The sequence below is a fragment of the Bufo gargarizans genome, chromosome 5 (assembly GCF_014858855.1).
Source record: "Bufo gargarizans isolate SCDJY-AF-19 chromosome 5, ASM1485885v1, whole genome shotgun sequence".
NCBI lineage: Eukaryota > Metazoa > Chordata > Amphibia > Anura > Bufonidae > Bufo > Bufo gargarizans.
This window is the reverse complement of record NC_058084.1, coordinates 370,657,515-370,675,878: the sequence shown is the minus strand read 5'-3', so window position 1 is coordinate 370,675,878 and position 18,364 is coordinate 370,657,515. Positions and strand designations below refer to the sequence as shown.

Below are 18,364 nucleotides of genomic sequence, written 5' to 3'. Positions count from 1 at the left end.
TAATCAAGGACAGCTTTGATTCGTCTCAACTAGTCCAAAAAATCGGAGAATGCTGTAACGGCACTATAGCATAAAGCTAAATATACAATCTACAGTATCACGTCACATTATCCAACGCTTCAATAAAAACTTAGACATGTAACTATGAAGATCTGAACCTCAAAAGGCGCGCAGTGTAAAGTGACGCAATTTATAGCAATATTTATGCCGAGCTTTTTGTAGATGCCGAATATTACAAGATTATCGGGCGTTTGGCACATGACCAGGCTGCAGATGGTTGGAATTGTGGCCTGAAACCAGCGTGGTGTTGATGAATTGCTCCTTACACCTGACTATTACCTCACATCAGACACCAAACACAGGCTGCACACCACCGGCAAGGGAAGCTATATCAACCCCCTCCTCGAGTTGGAATTTTTTCGACAAGGCCTTCTGTATGTCCAGATGGCCAAATGTGGAAAATGCAGTAAACCTACCAAGCAGGGATAGGTCTGGAAAATCTGTACTCAGCACAAGTAGGGGGGCATAGCCAGAACATGGATTACAAATTGGTGCAGACTTGTAGAGGACAATGTGAAGGAAAAAAAAATAATAAATGCTATAACTATACCTACATAGATTGGAATTTTCTCTTCAATTAGTAAAGGGATTCCACATCAATCACTAATGTCACATGGTTAATTGAGGGGGCACCTTCTTTATTAGAAAGTACATCATGGCCTATTCTTCTTCTATAAAGAATATCTCAAAAGACCGTGGGGAAAATGAAAAGCCAGATAAAAAATCACTGTTATCTCATGAAAAGCCTTTAAAGTTGATGCTGTTTCCTAGTGAGACTGCTTCATTTAGGTCATTGACAATTACTGAACCTAATTTCTCTTCACATGATTAGCCTGCTCACGATTCTCCTGGGTTGCTATCTACCTTCATTAGCCGAAGAGAATCATTTTCAAATTCCAGAAAGCAGATGGAAAGATCAATATTCATATGAGAGTGTCTAGCTCTATTTTTATATCATTATTATAGTTGTATACTAATGAACCAGTTAGTTGACAATCTTAATATATGCAGCACGTAATGGGTCCCTTTACTCAAGTAAGCCCTACACTGTTTACTGAAGGAGATTCAGAAAGTAAAAAAAAAAATATGAAAAAAAATAAATATATATATATAGAATTCTCGTGTATCCCGAATTAGTCAGGCTGAAAGAGTTAACCTCTAGATATTTAAAGAAGAAAACTTTTAAGGAATGTTGTGTCATTCAGGGTTAAAAAAAAAGAGGATGAAACATTCCTGAAATAGTTTCTAAAGCAATTTAAAACATGCAAATCTGATTCCTGAAGCAACAATTCTTTCTTTCATTCATTCAGCTTGCTCCAGCTCTGAATGGTATCTGTTTTACTGATAACGTCTTCTTCCCCTGGCTTGTTATAGTCAGTGAGAACATCATAACCAGGCTGCATTTGCCTTGCAGCTGGCAGCTCAGGCCCCTTTAACCTCGGTAAATGATATATATTTTTTTTCTGACAGCTACATGATATTCCAATAATTGTGCATTACCTATATGCATGCTGTAAATTATCAGCTCACCATGGAAACAGGATTGGAATACAATACTATCTAGCTTTTAATGGTGATCATTAATAATTCATCCTGGTACAGTAGTGCCTCTTTTGAAATATCAAGCCTCATAGACGAATGCTGGCCAACGCCTGGTTCTGCTTGCTGAAATGCTGGCTCATACCTTGCTGATTTAATAACGACAGGTCATCAAAATGAGTAATTTGTCCATACATTGGTAAAGTATGCCATTGTCTCATCAGGGAGGCAGACATTTTGTCAACTAAATTCATGCTATGGGGTAAAAGCCAAGTCTATGATAAGCTATCTGCTTCTTCTACTACACATCAATGCCATTGACCAGTTCTTCAAGAAGTTCTAACCTAAGGGTGGTCTGGCCTATAAAATGCCCCCACACAGACATGCAACAGGTTTACTTCATGTGAACTTTGCCCGCTTTGTTGAGCTTTCTCACCAAGGTATTTATTTCTTCAGTTTGTGGAATGTGTCACACAAAACATCTGGAGATCCAACGGGAAGGCAAAGACTATAATTAATTAATGAGTATTGTGTCTGGCTAGAAAATTATTGCTCATCCAAGCATATCAGGCTATGGAACTGTAGGTTCTCTTGGTGTGCAGACATGAATAGAAGTAACATACACTTGCTTGGGGTTTTCCCATACTATTCTTACCCAAAACGAAAGCCCTAGAAGCTAAAAGCATGTTAAAGTAATAAGATCCAGATGCCACTTGTCTGTCATGACTAATGCCATGTTTCAGACACAAGTAAAACAGATCTTTTGATGTTTCTATCCATGATCACACACGCTTTATATTTCAGCTGAAGCATTAGCTATCCATAGACTACTGAAACTGAAAACTGTATACCTAATCTGCAACTCTACACATATGCTGCACGTTCACCAAATTCCCTCTGAACGTCTAGATTCCTATAGCACACAGCATGCTCCTGACAACAACCAAGAGAATAAAGATAACTCAGTCATTTATGTATAATTGCTCTTTTAGTCATTTCTACCGCCGACGGAGAATGCTGTCTCTGTTACCAAGACAAAGAAACCCATCCGCTATCTTCAAAGAGGTCTTAAATTGGGCGGCTGACTCTAACATTGACCTTGACATTGCAAACAATGGAAAAGGAAATATCTCTTTAAAGGTCTAGTCAGTGAAGTTCCGTCTCCAGTGCTATATAGTGTAAGTATAGCATGGTTCACAGAATGTCTGACTAAGCAGTTTTCAGTGAGATGTAGCTGATGCTGAGCATCTATGAGTGCTGAAATAGTCTAAGCATGCAATATTATCCATTGGCCCATTTTGTCCCTCTTGACTGTCCCTATACTGTTAAAGTGCTTCATCCACCTCCGGTGGTGTGTTCGTTGTTCACTTCCCAAACTTGCAACACAACAAATCTGATTGTTTCTGGCTCTTTTGATGTGTGCATTTTCTGCTTAAAGTTGATCAGCACAGAATTCCCCTGCAGCTGGGTAATGCTTTCAGCTGCCCAGATTGTACAGATCTCACTAAAGTGCCTCTGAGACTGTACTTACATCCAAGAGTATATGTTTTATTGTCCAAGCCAATCTGCATCCTATGTCAAGAGAATTACACTCTGCCGATAAAACAGAGCTCTACGCTAATATAGAAGACAAATATAATCCTTGTGGCAGACAACAAAGGATTAAACAGAAAAGAATAGTTATACTGTAGAAATAGAAAGAGAACGTGAGGGGTTGGAAGGGGGGTGAACAACCAAGCTTGACCTTCCTGCTTTTCTCCTGTCCCTGTTTTGACTGTGCAAGCTCTGCCCTGTGTGATACCCAACTGAAATAAGCCAAACTGTCATTCATAGAGATCACCTATCCATCATCCACTGAGAGCATAATCACATAATAGGGGCACCACTAGAGATTCTCTGCGGTGCTCTCTCATACCTTGGTTTGGAGATAATGAGGATAGTAGTAAGTGTACTGAGGGTACATTTGTTGCTGTTCCAAGCGTTTGCCCATGTAGCTGGAATCGTTATATCTGATGCAGAAAAGTCGTTGACAGGGAGTAATGCCCCAGGCCCTTCTTCCTTCTCAGAAACCACTATTCCTGACAGCGAGGATGTTGTTTCAGGAGTTCTCAGCCTTAATGGGTTTTTGTTTTATGATTTACCAATCCCTAATTCCACCACGATAAGGAAAACATCAAAGCTTGAAACATCTAGATTTGTAAAAAAAATTATAATCAAATCACACAAGGCGCTGATTGTCCTTTCTCTCCCCTGTTGATATCCCACTGTTAACAATTCCTAAAAGAAGCTCCTCTGTAGTATAAATCCAGAAGGTGCTGAAGATAAAGTCCTGTGACAGGAACCAGGAAAGCTGTATGCTCTAACTCAGAATTCCTGCAGACCGGCTTGCTGTTCTCTTTTCTTACTCCCAGTCTCTCAGTATTTTCGCTCTCCTCCCCCTGACTAGGTCAAAAAAAAAAAAAGAAAAGAAAGGAAGCAAGAAAGAAAGGAAAGAAAGAAAAAAAAAAACCTTCCAGCCTAGTTGCTGCTGTCTCCCTCTTGGAGTGACATGGTGTTTAGGGCTTGTCTTGTCTTTCATTCAAACCCCCTCCTTCCAGCCTGTGGGTGGAACAACAGTCAGCCTCTCCCTCGAGAGGCAGACGCAGTCCAGAAGGCTGCAGTGTTTCCTCTAAGAAGAAATAGCCTGCCTCAGCTCTGCTGCAAGCAAACTACAGCTTCCCTCTACTGGCTATGAGAGAGCAGCCTTCACATGTCTTGTGTCTTACTCCACCACGTCAAAGCACGCTTGATGCTAGCGACCAGAGGCGGATGCCAACCATTGATCTCACAAGAAACTGTTTACTAGACTCTTTAGTGCTGCTGGATTTTCCCAGACACATAAATATGAATGAAATTCTATTCACTTTGTAGGAAACTAGAGTATTCATGCATAGAAACTGAATGGAAATGCACCTCACCCTCCACTATTATCAGCACTGTAGTGCACGCTGCTTCTAAGCTGCAAATGCTCATATTTTTTTTAGCTTACACCAGTATAAGATCGCTTACCTGCAGCGTGGAGTTCGCCAAAAGTTGTCTATCGTGGATGTACACTATTGTTAGAGAATTGCATAAATAGCAATTGCTGAAAATGTAAACATTATGTGGCTGTCTCTTTGAAGGCAGAAGAGTGGCTTAGTGGTTAGCACTGTTGCCTTGCAACACTGGGGGTTCCTAGGATCAACCGGCGAGTAAGGGGGGCGGCATATCGGCATGCAGTTTGCATTTACTTTAGGGCACACTGTTAGGCTTCCTATGAAACTCCCTAGTGTCTTGCATTTTTACTTCTGTTGGGGACACAGAGCGATGATAAGCTGTACAGCGTTGTGGAATATGTAGGTGCTATATACTGCAGGCAGTAAGAAATAAAGGAGTGCAGGAGAAAAGTTTCTCATCTACCTGCCTGTCATTAGCGTACATAGTCTTGTCCCCTTAATAGAGTAGAAATAGAGGTGTTACGTAAAGGCCTCTCTTTTGTCCCAGACTGTCGCTTTAACCCCTTCCACTGGGTCAAGGATGTTAATCTATTCATCAGAAAGCTCAAATAAAAAAATTATTCCTGAAGTTGTTTAGTTAACTACTGCCCCCCCTTAAAACAATCTCTACCATATATAGATCTTTGAAGACATCTCCCCCATGCCCCAAATTAGCGGCTCTAGGCCTTTGGGAAAGACTTGGAGAACACCTTCTCGTCCCCCGAAATTGCAAAAATTCTGCTAGCGCTGCACAAAATATCCAGATGCATCCGCATACAGGAGAATAATAATAGTAATAAGCCACTCACCTGCGCTCCCTGGACTTTGTGTGGCTGTCATGGCCCATAAAAGGTAGGAACTAGTGTTAGGGACCACTCATTAAGGCGACCTTGACGTAGTGAGTGGCTTATTACGCTTTGGCCAAAATGTACACCAATGCCTTATTCAACATCCAGCATAAAGGCAGGGCAGAGTGCTGGTTGCAGTGTGCGATTGCATTTTGTGTTTTTGCGTTTGTATCTGTATTTCGCCATAGCAATCTGCACCTGCTAGGGGTTGTGCAGGCTGAATCCCCCATATTTTAACTGGTAAATCACACCAGTAGAAATTATTTGTTCCAATAGCGTTTGGCACATGTTAGAAAGTATATTATACAGTGGCTGATTATAATTGGGGTGTTTGGGTCTGTAGCCCCGGGCCTGGCATCGCTGGGGGGCCCAACATCGACCCAAACACCCACAAACTACGCGGGGCACGGGAGCGCATACTTCCCTGCCCTCCGATCACCGCTATAGGTGTCACGGCTGAGGATGGGGGAAACCCTCAGCCGTGAGATGCCAGGTGTTGTAGTGGCTACTCGGCCATGAGCACAGGATAGGGAGCAGGTCACCTCCTACAGCATCCCTACCCTGACCCTAACTCCTAACCTGCATGGGCCGACCTTTGAGGTAGGAGGGCCCATGCGCAGGAACCTCGGAGCCCTATCTTACCCTCCGCAGATCCCTGCGCTAGGAGCTGGGTAAGACGACCTACTCCTCCTTGACACGGAGGAGCAGGAGCCTCAATGGCCAAGCTGTTGGGAAGAGGGGAACAGAAACAACAATACGGAAATGGCAGGCGAACAACAAGTTCACCAACCTGCCACAGCCTTGCTGACTGGATCCCTACAAAAACAGGGATCCAGAACCGTATGCTGCACAGAAACATATAAAGGTCCCAACAGAAACAACTAGCTACAACACACACATAAAGACATAGGCATACAACTATACATTTTGACCATAACATAGACCTAGCATACATTAAATCTATGACCACAGTGGTGGCTCTCACAGGCAGGATGAGAAACACAGGAGGCTGCTCCAGCTAGCAAGGCTGCAGCAACCTACTGAGCCCTGGCAACACCCCAGACTATATAGGCCAAGAAGCCACACCCACAATCAGACACACCCAGTGACATCACACAAACACACTGGGAAGGGAGTTAACCCTACAAACACCACAGAAGGGAAACTCACATAAAAGGGAAAGTGTCCAACAGAACACACTGTGGCTGTTACCGCTGGCAACGACATGGGTGGCAGCCGTCCAGGGAGTCAGCCCGAGGGCCGGGACAGTGCCACCACATGTACACAACAACCAAACGTTGCCACGGGCAACCACAGTGCGGGGAATGATGTCCGTGCGCACACAAACATAAAACACAGTGCACACCAGACATGCAAACGTGCATACACACACAACTCCCCGGGAACCGCACACAAACCTGATGTCCGCGGCAACCGCACTGAGGCCAACCACATTATGCCTCAGCTGCGGTTGACACAACAACCAAAACCGCGGGCAACTGTATGCGGCTCCCAAGGAGTCACGACCATAACCGTGGCCGTGACAATAGGCTTCAGGCCTAGTAGGCCTGAAGCCTATGCGATAGTAAAATCCCGGCGCAGGCGGGCATAATGAAGTCATTGCGTGCCCGTGCCCAGACGCAGCACACTAACGTGTGTGCGCAGCGTGCCTGCCTACCATCTACGAGTGAGTGCCGACTGGGACACAGGTATTAGCTTTTATTTATTTTTTGTGTGCCAATGTTGGGGGACATTACTGGGGGGCACTGGAGAATATTACTGAATGGACAGTGGGGGGAAAACTACTACATAGGGAGCAAACTACTACGTGGGGGCAAATTACTAGTGTGGGGGAAGTTAATACTGCGGGGGCAATGTGGGGGGACAATTAATACTGTGGGGGCAGTGTGGGGAATAATTACTACCGTGGGGTGAATTAAAACTGTGGGGACAGTGTGGAAAAATTAATACTGTGGGGGCAGGGTGGGGGCAAACTACTATATGGGGGTAGTGGGGGGATGTTGCTATTGGGTAGGAACTATATGGGCATTTCTATTACAAGGACATATTAGGGGACATTATTTTTCAAGGAAACTATACAGGCATTATTACCTGGAGAACAATATAGGATGTTATTATTACTAGGGGCACTCTAGGGGACATCATAATTGCTGTAGACACTATAGGAACATTTAGGGGTCATTTATCAAACTGATGTAATGTAGAACTGGCTTAGTTGCCCATAGCAACCAGATTCCACTTTTAATTTTAGACAGCTTCTTTTGAAAATAAAAGGTGGAATCTGATTAGTTGCTATGGGCAACTAAGCCAGTTGTACTTTACACCAGTTTGATAAATGACCCCAATTATGAGAAATCTAACATGTCTGTGTAACAAACTCTGTAGAGACGAGATGCGGCTGAAAGAATTAGTCATGACGTTCTGGGGCAAACAGAGGAGAAGAGGAAAGAGAAGATCTACATGACAGGAGATGTCACTGGAAGTAAGAGGTATTTTATTATATGTAGAGCTGGCTCACTAATGTTAGCTGTGTCTCTTCTTCTCCTCCAAGTCTTTTTTTAATTATAATTTACCATATTTTTCGCTTTATAATACTGACTTTTCCCCCCCAAAATGGGGGGAAGAAGTCAATGCTTCTTATAAAGTGAACGTTCCCAGAAATATGGCCGTCACATTGCAGGCTGTTATCTAGAGACGCACCTCCAGTGTTAATAATATGAGGCTGTCACGACCATGTTTATGGCCGTGACTCCTTGGGAGCCGCATACAGTTGCCCGCGGTGTGGGTTGTAGTGTCAACCGCAGCTGGAGGCATAATGTTGTTGGCCTCAAGTGCGGTTGCCGCGGACAACAGCTATGTGTGCGGTTCCCTTGGAGTTGTGTGCGCGTTTGTATGCACTTTGGTATGTCTGTGTGCACTCTGTGTTATGTGTGGTGTGCACTCACATCTTCCCCTCACTGTGGTTGCCCGTGGCAACGTTTGGTCATTGTGTGTACATGTGGTGGCAGTGTCCCGGCCTTCGGGCTGACTCCCAGGACACGGTTGCCCCCATGTCGTTGCCTGCGGCAACAGCCACAGTGTGTTTGTTGATTGGACACTTCCCCTTTAAGTTGTGTTTTCCCTTCTGTGGTTTTGGAAGGGTTAACTCCCTTTCTGTGTGTGTGAGTCACGGGGTGTGTCTTACTGTTGGGTGTGGCCTCTTGGCCCTATAAAACCTCAGTTGTAGGCAGTAGCCAGAGAGGGTGCTTCTGCCATGCTGGCTGGAGACATCCTCCTGGTTACTTACCAACTGCCAGTGGGGGCCATCCTTCTGGTCATAGCAAAATAATAATGTCGTTTGGTGTCTTGTAGATGTGTTTGGTTTTATGCTTGTTTATTGCACCTATGGTCCTGGGTTCCCGTGTGAAGTGTGTTGTGTGCTGAGTCCTTTTGTTTGTGGATAGCAGTACTTCCACATGGGTTCCAGGCTTTGTGTCTGTGGCAGGTGAGTGTTATGTTTGTGGCAAGTACCTGCCATTGCCATAGGTTGTATTTGTTCTCCCTTCCTTGCAGCTTGGCCAGTGAGACTCCTGTTCCTCCGTATCCAGAAGGAACAGGTTGTCTTACCCTGACTCCTAGTCCAGGGACCGGTCGGAGGGTGAGTTAGGGCTCCGAGGTTCCTGAGCATGGGTCCTCCTACCTTAATGGTCTGCCCATGCAGCAAGGAGTTAGGGTCAGGTTAGGGACGCTTTAGGAGGTGACCTGCTCCCTAATCCTGTCATCCTGGTCAAGCAGCGACCATCTTCCATCAACGCACGGCTGAGGATTTTCCCCGTCCTCAGCCGTGACAGAGGCGTTGCCATCTAGTAGGAAGTGTGGGGCGGGCGGCGGTCATTGAGGCAAAATGCCGCCAGCACGCATGTATAATAGGACGTGTGAGCGCTCAGTCTGCTGTTGCTTAGCTGCACTGACGCTGTGCTGTCCTCCGAACCACACCTCCCTCCCCTACTGTGGCGCACTCTGGCACTGCTGCCCTGTATGTTGAGCTGATTGGTGGTGAGCACGGTGGAAACTGCTGCTCTGCCGCCTCCACCAATCAGTTTAGTCAGGTGCCCGACTGCTCGCCACTACCAACTGCTCGTCACTACTGAACCTCCGGCACCCCGAGTTAGCACTGCTTTCCCCTGGGACTACTGGGCTGTCTCTACCTGAGATCTGGTGAGTGACAGCCTGGATATAAAGAAGGGGAGCTCAAGGGCCGACCTGGACAAATACTTATTACATATGGCTATAGCCTCTCCTCATCTATAGGAATGCACCCATGTACTTCAGTACATGGGTGCACTCTTTAGGATGAGGGGGGTTATAGTCACATTTAATATAAACACTGTCCAGGAGCTGCACTATTATTGGCCTAAGTGTTTGCATTAAATATGCAGCAGTGCATGGGTGAATTTCTATGGATGAGGGGGGTTATAGTCACATTTATTATTAACACTGTCCAGGGATGGTACCATAATTGACCTGTGTATATTAAATGTGACCATAAGCCCCCTCATCTATAGGAAAACACCTACCTATATGGGTGCATTCCTATGGATGAGGGGGGATATAACACAGGTGAATTACGGTAAACTCTACAGTGTTTATATTATATGACTATAACCCCCTTCATCCATAGGTATGCACCCATGTACTGCACATGTTTTAGCCCACCTTTTGGTTGAAAATATTTTTTTATTATTTTCCTCCTCTAAACCTGGGGTGCGTCTTACATTCAGGTGCGTCTTATAAAGCGAAAATTTGGCAACAATTTTTTTTTATTTGGCTCCTAAATTTTTCAGTTTAGGAGCCAATGGCTCCTGGGTATTTTTGCAGTATTATGTAACACTACAGATAGCATAAGGTAAAAGAGTTCTCTGGGATTTATATATTGATGACCTATCCTCAGAATAGGTCATCAATATGAAATTGATGGGGGCCCGACTCTTGGCACCCTTCCCAATTAGCTGTTTGAGGAGACCACAATGTTCCAGTACGTGCCACAACCTCTTTTCTCAGTGCTGTCATTTGATAGCACTGTGCTTGGTATTGCAGCTCAGCCCCAATCACTCAGATGGAACTGAGCTGCACCTAGGCCATGTAACGATGAATGGGATGACATATGGCCTAGGAAGAGACTGTGGCACTCACGAAGCACCAAAGCCTCTTCATATAACAAAAAAAAAACTAAACTAAAATGGAGGGAGGGGCCCGAGTTGGTTAGACAGCTCCGGGCCCATCATGCACTTCATCCGCCCCTGATATTATTAGTATATCACATCCCTCAGTATGTTACACCTGTCGATAGCACACCTATACCAGTCCTTAAAAGGACTTTGGTGGCCCTAAAAGCAGCAGAACCGCACACAATTGCTGCACAATACAAATGCACTATAATATACTTTCTATGTTAGAAAGTATATTATAAGTATATGGCTCCCCTCTGTGTATCACACCTATCGATAGCACACCTATACCAGAACTTAAAAGGACTTTTGTGGCCCTATTTGCTAGCGTTTGTTGTGCCTAACAGTCTGTCCCTGCTCCACACAGCAACCTCTCCCTACACTGGCAAAAGACTGAATGTAAAATGGCGCACAGATCAGGTTTATTTATAAGGTAGGGGGTATGTCCATGTGCTGAAACATCTCAATTGGCTGTCCTGTACCACCAGATGGATGTGTCATGGGTCAAAGTTCTTCACAATGCAAAAGAAGATGGCGGGCGAGAGTATATCGCCATATGTTCACCCATTCGAAAAGACCGCCGGGTGAACTGCAAGGCCATCTCTGGTGGGCAAGACCAATAGAGAATTTCAGAGGTGTATAGGGCAACACCTCTCGAATATCTCCAAACAAGACGACACGCCATCTGTGTAACGGTCAGCAGAGGAAGAGACCGTAGAGCAGGACTCAAGTACAGTGCAGCAGACAAGGAGGCTGAAGTAGAAACCGGCTTTATTAAAGGAGAACTCTAACTGCCGGAGAAGCAGATTTACAATATGAACAGCTTGAGAATTCACAACAAAGATAATGGAAATTTGCATAAAGAAAACAAATGAATCACAAACACAAGTACAGACAATAGCAGGCTACTCTCTTCTAGGTAGTCCTATCTGTCCCCGCTACCCGGGGTGCACCTCTACGGTGCACTAAACTAAATCCTATTCCACTATGTCCTAGCTCCGGTTAGCATCAGTGCACTCACAGTTCGGTGTCCGCACATGCAGGCAGGTACAGTCTGGGTCCCGATCTGGTTGCTTGCTTGCTTCAGCGTGGCTCAGCTCTGGCCTCTCTTTGTGGTCTCTGTAACTCTGGTTAGAGATAATCAGCAGCTCTGGATGTGTAATCAGGCAGGGCCTGGAATTCACTCACAGTTCCTCTGGTAAGTGCCTCACACTACAGCAGTCTCTCTTCTGCACCAGGAAACATCAGCTCAGTCAGGGAGCAAACACACTCCAATGTCTCAGATACTGTGTCACAGCAGGTTGGCAGGGAGAAATCACTCTAATCTTCCCTGTGGATCTCCCTCTCAGTGCACAGCGTCCTTCTTCCTGTGTACTCAGACACCTGCACCCCAGGCTCTCTGCTCAGCCCGGGAAAAACACTTAACTCCTTGCCCTCTGGAAACAACTCCTCACACTGTCCTACTCAGCCACAGTGGCCTCTGGTGGCTGGAGGGAAACATGACAGTCTGCTATATATATATGTGTTGGAAATGTTGCTGGATGATCAGGGCTGCCTCTTACATGCCTCCCCACTTAAAGGTGGCCGTCCTCGGCCTTGCTATATAGTCCATAGAAATAATGGTTAATGTAACTTTTTATACAGCAGTACAACATTGTCCACAATACATACAGGTGGACCAAATGAACTCATCAGCAGCGTACCTGTTTGGTGGAACCCCTGCAGTAAGCCTACTGGATCTCCGGAGGTCCTGGCTATCTGTTACGACCTGACTCTCTCCACTAGGAACTGCCAGTCTGGATTCATCCACCACAATAGGAGGTTCGGGTGTGTCCGAGGGCCCCTCTCTATTACGGGCCGGCAATGGTTCTGTGACAGTGCCTTCATCACCTGTAACCTGGGAGGCTCCTTCAGTGTTGGGAGCAGTCCACCAGTCTTCACCATAATCTCCATCAGAGATAACAAGTTCTGAGTATGGGGCAGGAGGAGGTGTCCTCTGAACAGGTGCGGGATCTTTGGACCGGCATGGCCGTAACATATTCCTATGTAGAGTCCGTGAAGCAAATTCCTCATTCTCAACCTGCACTTCGTAGACCGGACCATTAGGGTACACTCTCTTGATCACTTTATACGGCTGTACTTCCCAACGCTCACTCAACTTGCCTCTGGGACGTTTCTCTCGTACCAGTACCCGATCCCCAGGCTGCAATGGAACCTCCTGAACTGGAGGACGGTCTGTATGAGCTCTCTCCTGTAACCGCTGACCTGCCAACCGGCGAATGGTCTGGAGACGCCGACGGTGTTCTTTCACCCATGAGGTGGTTGATCGCTCTATTAGGTCTTCTGGCTGTTCTAGGTTTAATTCCACGATCTCTCGACCAGCCCTACCGAACAGTAACATGTATGGGGTGTAACCGGTGGTGGTGTGGACACGATTATTGTAAGCCCAGACTAATTCTGGCAGGTAGTCAGGCCAGTGTGCCCTCTTGTCTTCCTCTAGTGTCCTCAGCATTTGCAGCAATGTGCGGTTAAAGCGCTCACAGGCTCCGTTTCCTTGGGGATGATAAGGAGTTGTCCTGGATTTTTCAATGCCGTACAGTCGATGTAGCTCTTCCATCACTTTTCCTTGAAAGCACGCCCCTTGATCTGAATGGATCCGCTTTGGACACCCATAGACCCGAATGAAGTCTTGACAAATGGCTCGTGCCGCGGACTCGGCCGTCTGGTCCCGAGTTGGGGTGACTACTGCAAACTTGGAGAAGTGGTCGATCATGACCAGGCAATACTGTGGACCTCTTGACGATTGTCCCACAAGAAGATAGTCTATCATCAACACTTCCAGCGGTTCTGTGGTCTGGATGGACTGTAGGGGTGCTCTCTGTTCTGTACTCTTCGTGAGTTCACACACTCGACACTGTCGGCAAACTTCTTCAACTGTGGCCTCCAGTCGCGGACAATACACATAACGCTGCAGCCACTGGTATGTCTTGACTGGCCCGAAGTGAGCTCCAAACTCATGAGCCTCTTTGGCTATCTCCCGTGCCATTCTTCTGGGTATCACTACCTGCCACCTCGCCTCTAGGTCGGCAGGCTGTTGCCACTTGCGGAACAAAACAGCTCCATGCACTTCCAGTCTGTCCCATTGATGTAGAACGGACTTCATCTCGGCATCCAGATCAGTCCTTTCTTCTTTGTTGGGTTTCCTGCACTGGGTTACCCAGCTTTTCATTTGCTGCAGTCCAATGTCTTCATCTTGCAATCTGCCCCATTCTTCATTAGTTCTCCCCAATGCTTTGGGTAGCTTACGGGCCTCCCCACTTGTCTGGGCCGCGACTGTTGGGGGAGCGAACTTGCGGAAGTCAGGAGTTTCATCTTCTTCCTTTTGTTCATCCATATCCCCTACTGGAGTTTCAAAAGTAACCCTTGAGAGACCATCAGCATTAGTGTTCTCTGTAGCGGAGCGGTAGCGAATTGAGAAGTCATACTTTGCGAGGCGAGCCGCCCAGCGTTGCTCCAGGGCTCCCAACTTGGCAGTACCCAGATGGGCCAGGGGATTGTTATCCGTCCGTACGAAGATCTTAGCTCCTGTCAGATATCCTGCAAATTTCTCCGTCATAGCCCACACCAGGGCAAGGAGTTCCAGCCGGAAGGAACTGTAGTTATGGGGGTTTCGCTCCGTATCTCGCAAGGATCTACTGGCATAAGCGATCACTCTCTCATGTCCATCTTGTACCTGCGACAGGACTGCCCCAAGTCCGTAGAGGCTGCCATCAGTAGCTAAGATGAATGGTTTATCAAAATCGGCATAAGCCAAGATGGGGGCCGATGTCAGGGCTTCTTTCAGGGCCTGGAAGGCCTCTTCCTGTTTCTGTCCCCAGGGAATACTTTGGCCCTTGGGTTGCCCAGCCGTTCCTCTCAACAACTCATTCAGAGGGCCCGCTATTTTTGCGTAGTCTTTGATGAACCGCCGGTAGTACCCAGTCAGTCCCAGGAAGGCCTTCAACTCACGCAGTGTTCTCGGCACTATCCATTGTCGTATTGCAGCCACTTTGTCTTGGGACGGTAGCACTCCGTCTTGGGACACCCTATGGCCCAGGTACTCAATCTCCCTCTTGAAGAGATGACACTTCTTTGGCTTTACCTTCAGGCCATGGGATCGCAGTCGCTCGAGTACCTGCCCTAGCCGATTCAAGTGTTCTTGAAAAGTAGCAGAGTATACGATGATATCGTCTAGGTATATCAGAGTGTCTTCAAAATTCAGGTCTCCCAGGCATCTCTCCATCAGCCGCTGGAAGGTTCCAGGGGCATTAGTCAGTCCGAATGGCATCCTGTTGAATTCAAATAACCCCATGGGGAGTATGAATGCTGTCTTTGCCTTGTCCTGCTCAGCCACTGGTACTTGCCAGTACCCACTTGCTAGATCCAGGGTGGAGAAGTATTTGGCTCGTCCTAGAGCCGTCAGAGACTCCTCGATGCGTGGCAGAGGATATGAGTCTCGCGCAGTGCAAGCATTCAACCGCCGGTAATCCACACAAAATCGAATAGTGCCGTCCTTCTTCTTGACAAGCACCACTGGGGCTGCCCAAGGGCTCTGGCTTCCCCGCACCACTCCGGAATCTATCATCTGTTTCAATAGCGTCTTCACTTCCTGGTACAACTTGGGCGGAATCTGTCGATATCTCTCCCGAATTGGTGGAGTGTCCCCCGTCGGTATATCATGTGTGATAGCATTCGTGCAGCCAAAGTCATCGGCGTGGCGGGCAAACGCAGCCTGATTCTCCCACAGCATGGTTTCAACTGCTCGCTGTTGGTCTAAACTGAGAGCCTTAACATCTATCTCCATTTGATCCAAGATGGTTCCCCCATTCCATTCTGGGGTCGGCGCCTCTTCTGCACTGGCAGTAACTGCCAGGGTCCAACCAGCATCCCCTACCGGAGCTAGAGTCACTTCTCTCTGACTCAGGATTTCTCCCTGATGTAGGTACACACGAGCCAGTTCCACCCCTGGCGTCAAGGGAACTTCTAGATATCCCACATTCACAGCTCTTATGGGTACTCGTCCATTCTGGACCACTCCCAGTGTCCGGGCCACCAGGACGTCCTGACCCAGCTCTCCTAGGCCTGTTGGTTCAACGAACACCTCCATGCCTTCAAGATTACGGAAAGTTCCCACGGGTAACGTCAGCACGGTCTCCCGACCAGGGGGAAGGGTGAAGGTAGCCTTTCCTGGCGCTCGGATCGTTCCCACCGCCTGGTGTGCTGGTACACTTTTCTGTGTTCCACAAAAACGGATTAGCCGTTGAAATGCTTTCTGGGTAGGTTTGTGCGGGGTGGCTTGTTTCCAGTAACCCGGCCCCCGTTTGGTGAACATGATCTGATCCAATTCTCGCAGGATATTCATGCCCATTATCACCGGCACATCTTCTTTGAACGTTTCGGGGACCAACAAGATACCTTTCCGCCCCACTTCCTGTCCACATAGCCGTACATTCATCCACACGACCCCTGTGACAGGAATCTGTTGTTGGTTAGCCGCTGTAACCCGGACCAGTGTCTCTCGTTCTGGCTTGGCCAGCGCTTGAAAGTAACGGTAGAAGAATGACTCGGGCATAGTTGTCACTTGAGACCCAGTATCCACTAAGCAGTCGACAGGAACACCTTCGAACTCAGCTCGTATAGTGGGGCACCCTACGACCAGGTGTTCGGAGCTTTGCTGGGTAACTTGGCTCTCCACCTCCCCTGCAGTACGCCCCACTACTGCAGGGGTCGGTAGTTTAACGGCGGCTCTTGGCGTCCAGCTGGATTATTCCGACACTCTCTGGCGAAATGTCCTAGATCTCCACACCGCCAACACTGTGCCCCTTGACGGCCCACTTTTTGCCTGCGAGTGGGAGGTGCCCTCAGAGCTTGGCTGGATGGCCCCACTGAAGGGTAATGAGGGGCTTGATGGTATGGTAAACTAGCATAAGGGCATTCGGGTGTAGGAACCCACGGAGTCGCCTGATAGGTTTGTTGTCGGGCTGGATAGGCAGCCTCAGTAGTATGGCGCGACTCTATCCGTTTCTCCAGGTGTGTCAACTTTTCGTGCATGGCACTCAGGGAGCTCTGCAAGTCTTGTACCACTCTGACCAGGGCTTCCTCATTTCTTGTAAGCCCGGGGGGTGTAACGGTCTGGGTCCGTATTACTCCAGAAGCATAGCCGTCTTCTTTGTTTCGCGTCACGGCCTCTGCCAAAATTTGTCGAAAGGTTAGGGTAGGGTCTACTCTGACTCGTTCCCGCAGAGCCTGTTTCAGGGGATTGCTGTAGAGCCCCAGAATAAATTGTTCCCGCAGTATCCGGTCTATGGGTCCCATGCCAGTAACCCCATCTGCCTCTTTTTTTTGTACCTCGGCCAACACTTCCTGTAGGGCTGTAGCGTACTGAGAGACACCTTCGTCTTCCCGTTGAATCCGGTAAAAAAACTTCGCCCGGAGGTGCCCTGCACTGGCTGTTTCCCCATATATTTCTTCCAGGAATCTCACCATCTCTTGCAATGTATTGCGCGTGGCTTCTGGTTGTAGGAGAACATTTCTTCGGGCCTCACCCTCGAGAGCGGCCAAAGCAATTTCTACTTGTAGTTCTGGGCTGACATTGTAAATCCTAACAGCACTCTGTAACCTTGTCACCCAGTCTGACAATGTCATGTTCTGGCCATCAAATTTGGGTAGCAAGTTGAACAACGTGCCAATAGGAAGGGCCCTTGCAAGGGTTCCACCATTGCCTGAGGTACTCACATTAACATCATGCACATTGCCTTCAGCCGCCTCCATCTCTGTGACTGTACCCTGCTCGCAGCGCCACTTGTAACGGTCAGCAGAGGAAGAGACCGTAGAGCAGGACTCAAGTACAGTGCAGCAGACAAGGAGGCTGAAGTAGAAACCGGCTTTATTAAAGGAGAACTCTAACTGCCGGAGAAGCAGATTTACAATATGAACAGCTTGAGAATTCACAACAAAGATAATGGAAATTTGCATAAAGAAAACAAATGAATCACAAACACAAGTACAGACAATAGCAGGCTACTCTCTTCTAGGTAGTCCTATCTGTCCCCGCTACCCGGGGTGCACCTCTACGGTGCACTAAACTAAATCCTATTCCACTATGTCCTAGCTCCGGTTAGCATCAGTGCACTCACAGTTCGGTGTCCGCACATGCAGGCAGGTACAGTCTGGGTCCCGATCTGGTTGCTTGCTTGCTTCAGCGTGGCTCAGCTCTGGCCTCTCTTTGTGGTCTCTGTAACTCTGGTTAGAGATAATCAGCAGCTCTGGATGTGTAATCAGGCAGGGCCTGGAATTCACTCACAGTTCCTCTGGTAAGTGCCTCACACTACAGCAGTCTCTCTTCTGCACCAGGAAACATCAGCTCAGTCAGGGAGCAAACACACTCCAATGTCTCAGATACTGTGTCACAGCAGGTTGGCAGGGAGAAATCACTCTAATCTTCCCTGTGGATCTCCCTCTCAGTGCACAGGGTCCTTCTTCCTGTGTACTCAGACACCTGCACCCCAGGCTCTCTGCTCAGCCCGGGAAAAACACTTAACTCCTTGCCCTCTGGAAACAACTCCTCACCCTGTCCTACTCAGCCACAGTGGCCTCTGGTGGCTGGAGGGAAACATGACAGTCTGCTATATATATA

At 47.4% G+C, this 18,364-nt stretch overlaps 1 protein-coding gene across 2 annotated transcripts in view; it reads right to left on the bottom strand.

Moving 5' to 3' along the window:
- Positions 1-4,116, bottom strand: part of RBMS3 (RNA binding motif single stranded interacting protein 3) — an 886,528-nt gene extending 882,412 nt beyond the window's left edge. For both annotated transcript variants that reach the window (XM_044294643.1, XM_044294644.1), the window contains exon 1: positions 3,515-4,116. In XM_044294643.1, coding sequence (XP_044150578.1) covers positions 3,515-3,589 — 75 coding nt within the window. In that variant the 5' untranslated portion in view covers positions 3,590-4,116. The remainder of the gene's footprint in view (positions 1-3,514) is intronic.
- Between the last annotated feature and the right edge of the window lie 14,248 nt (positions 4,117-18,364).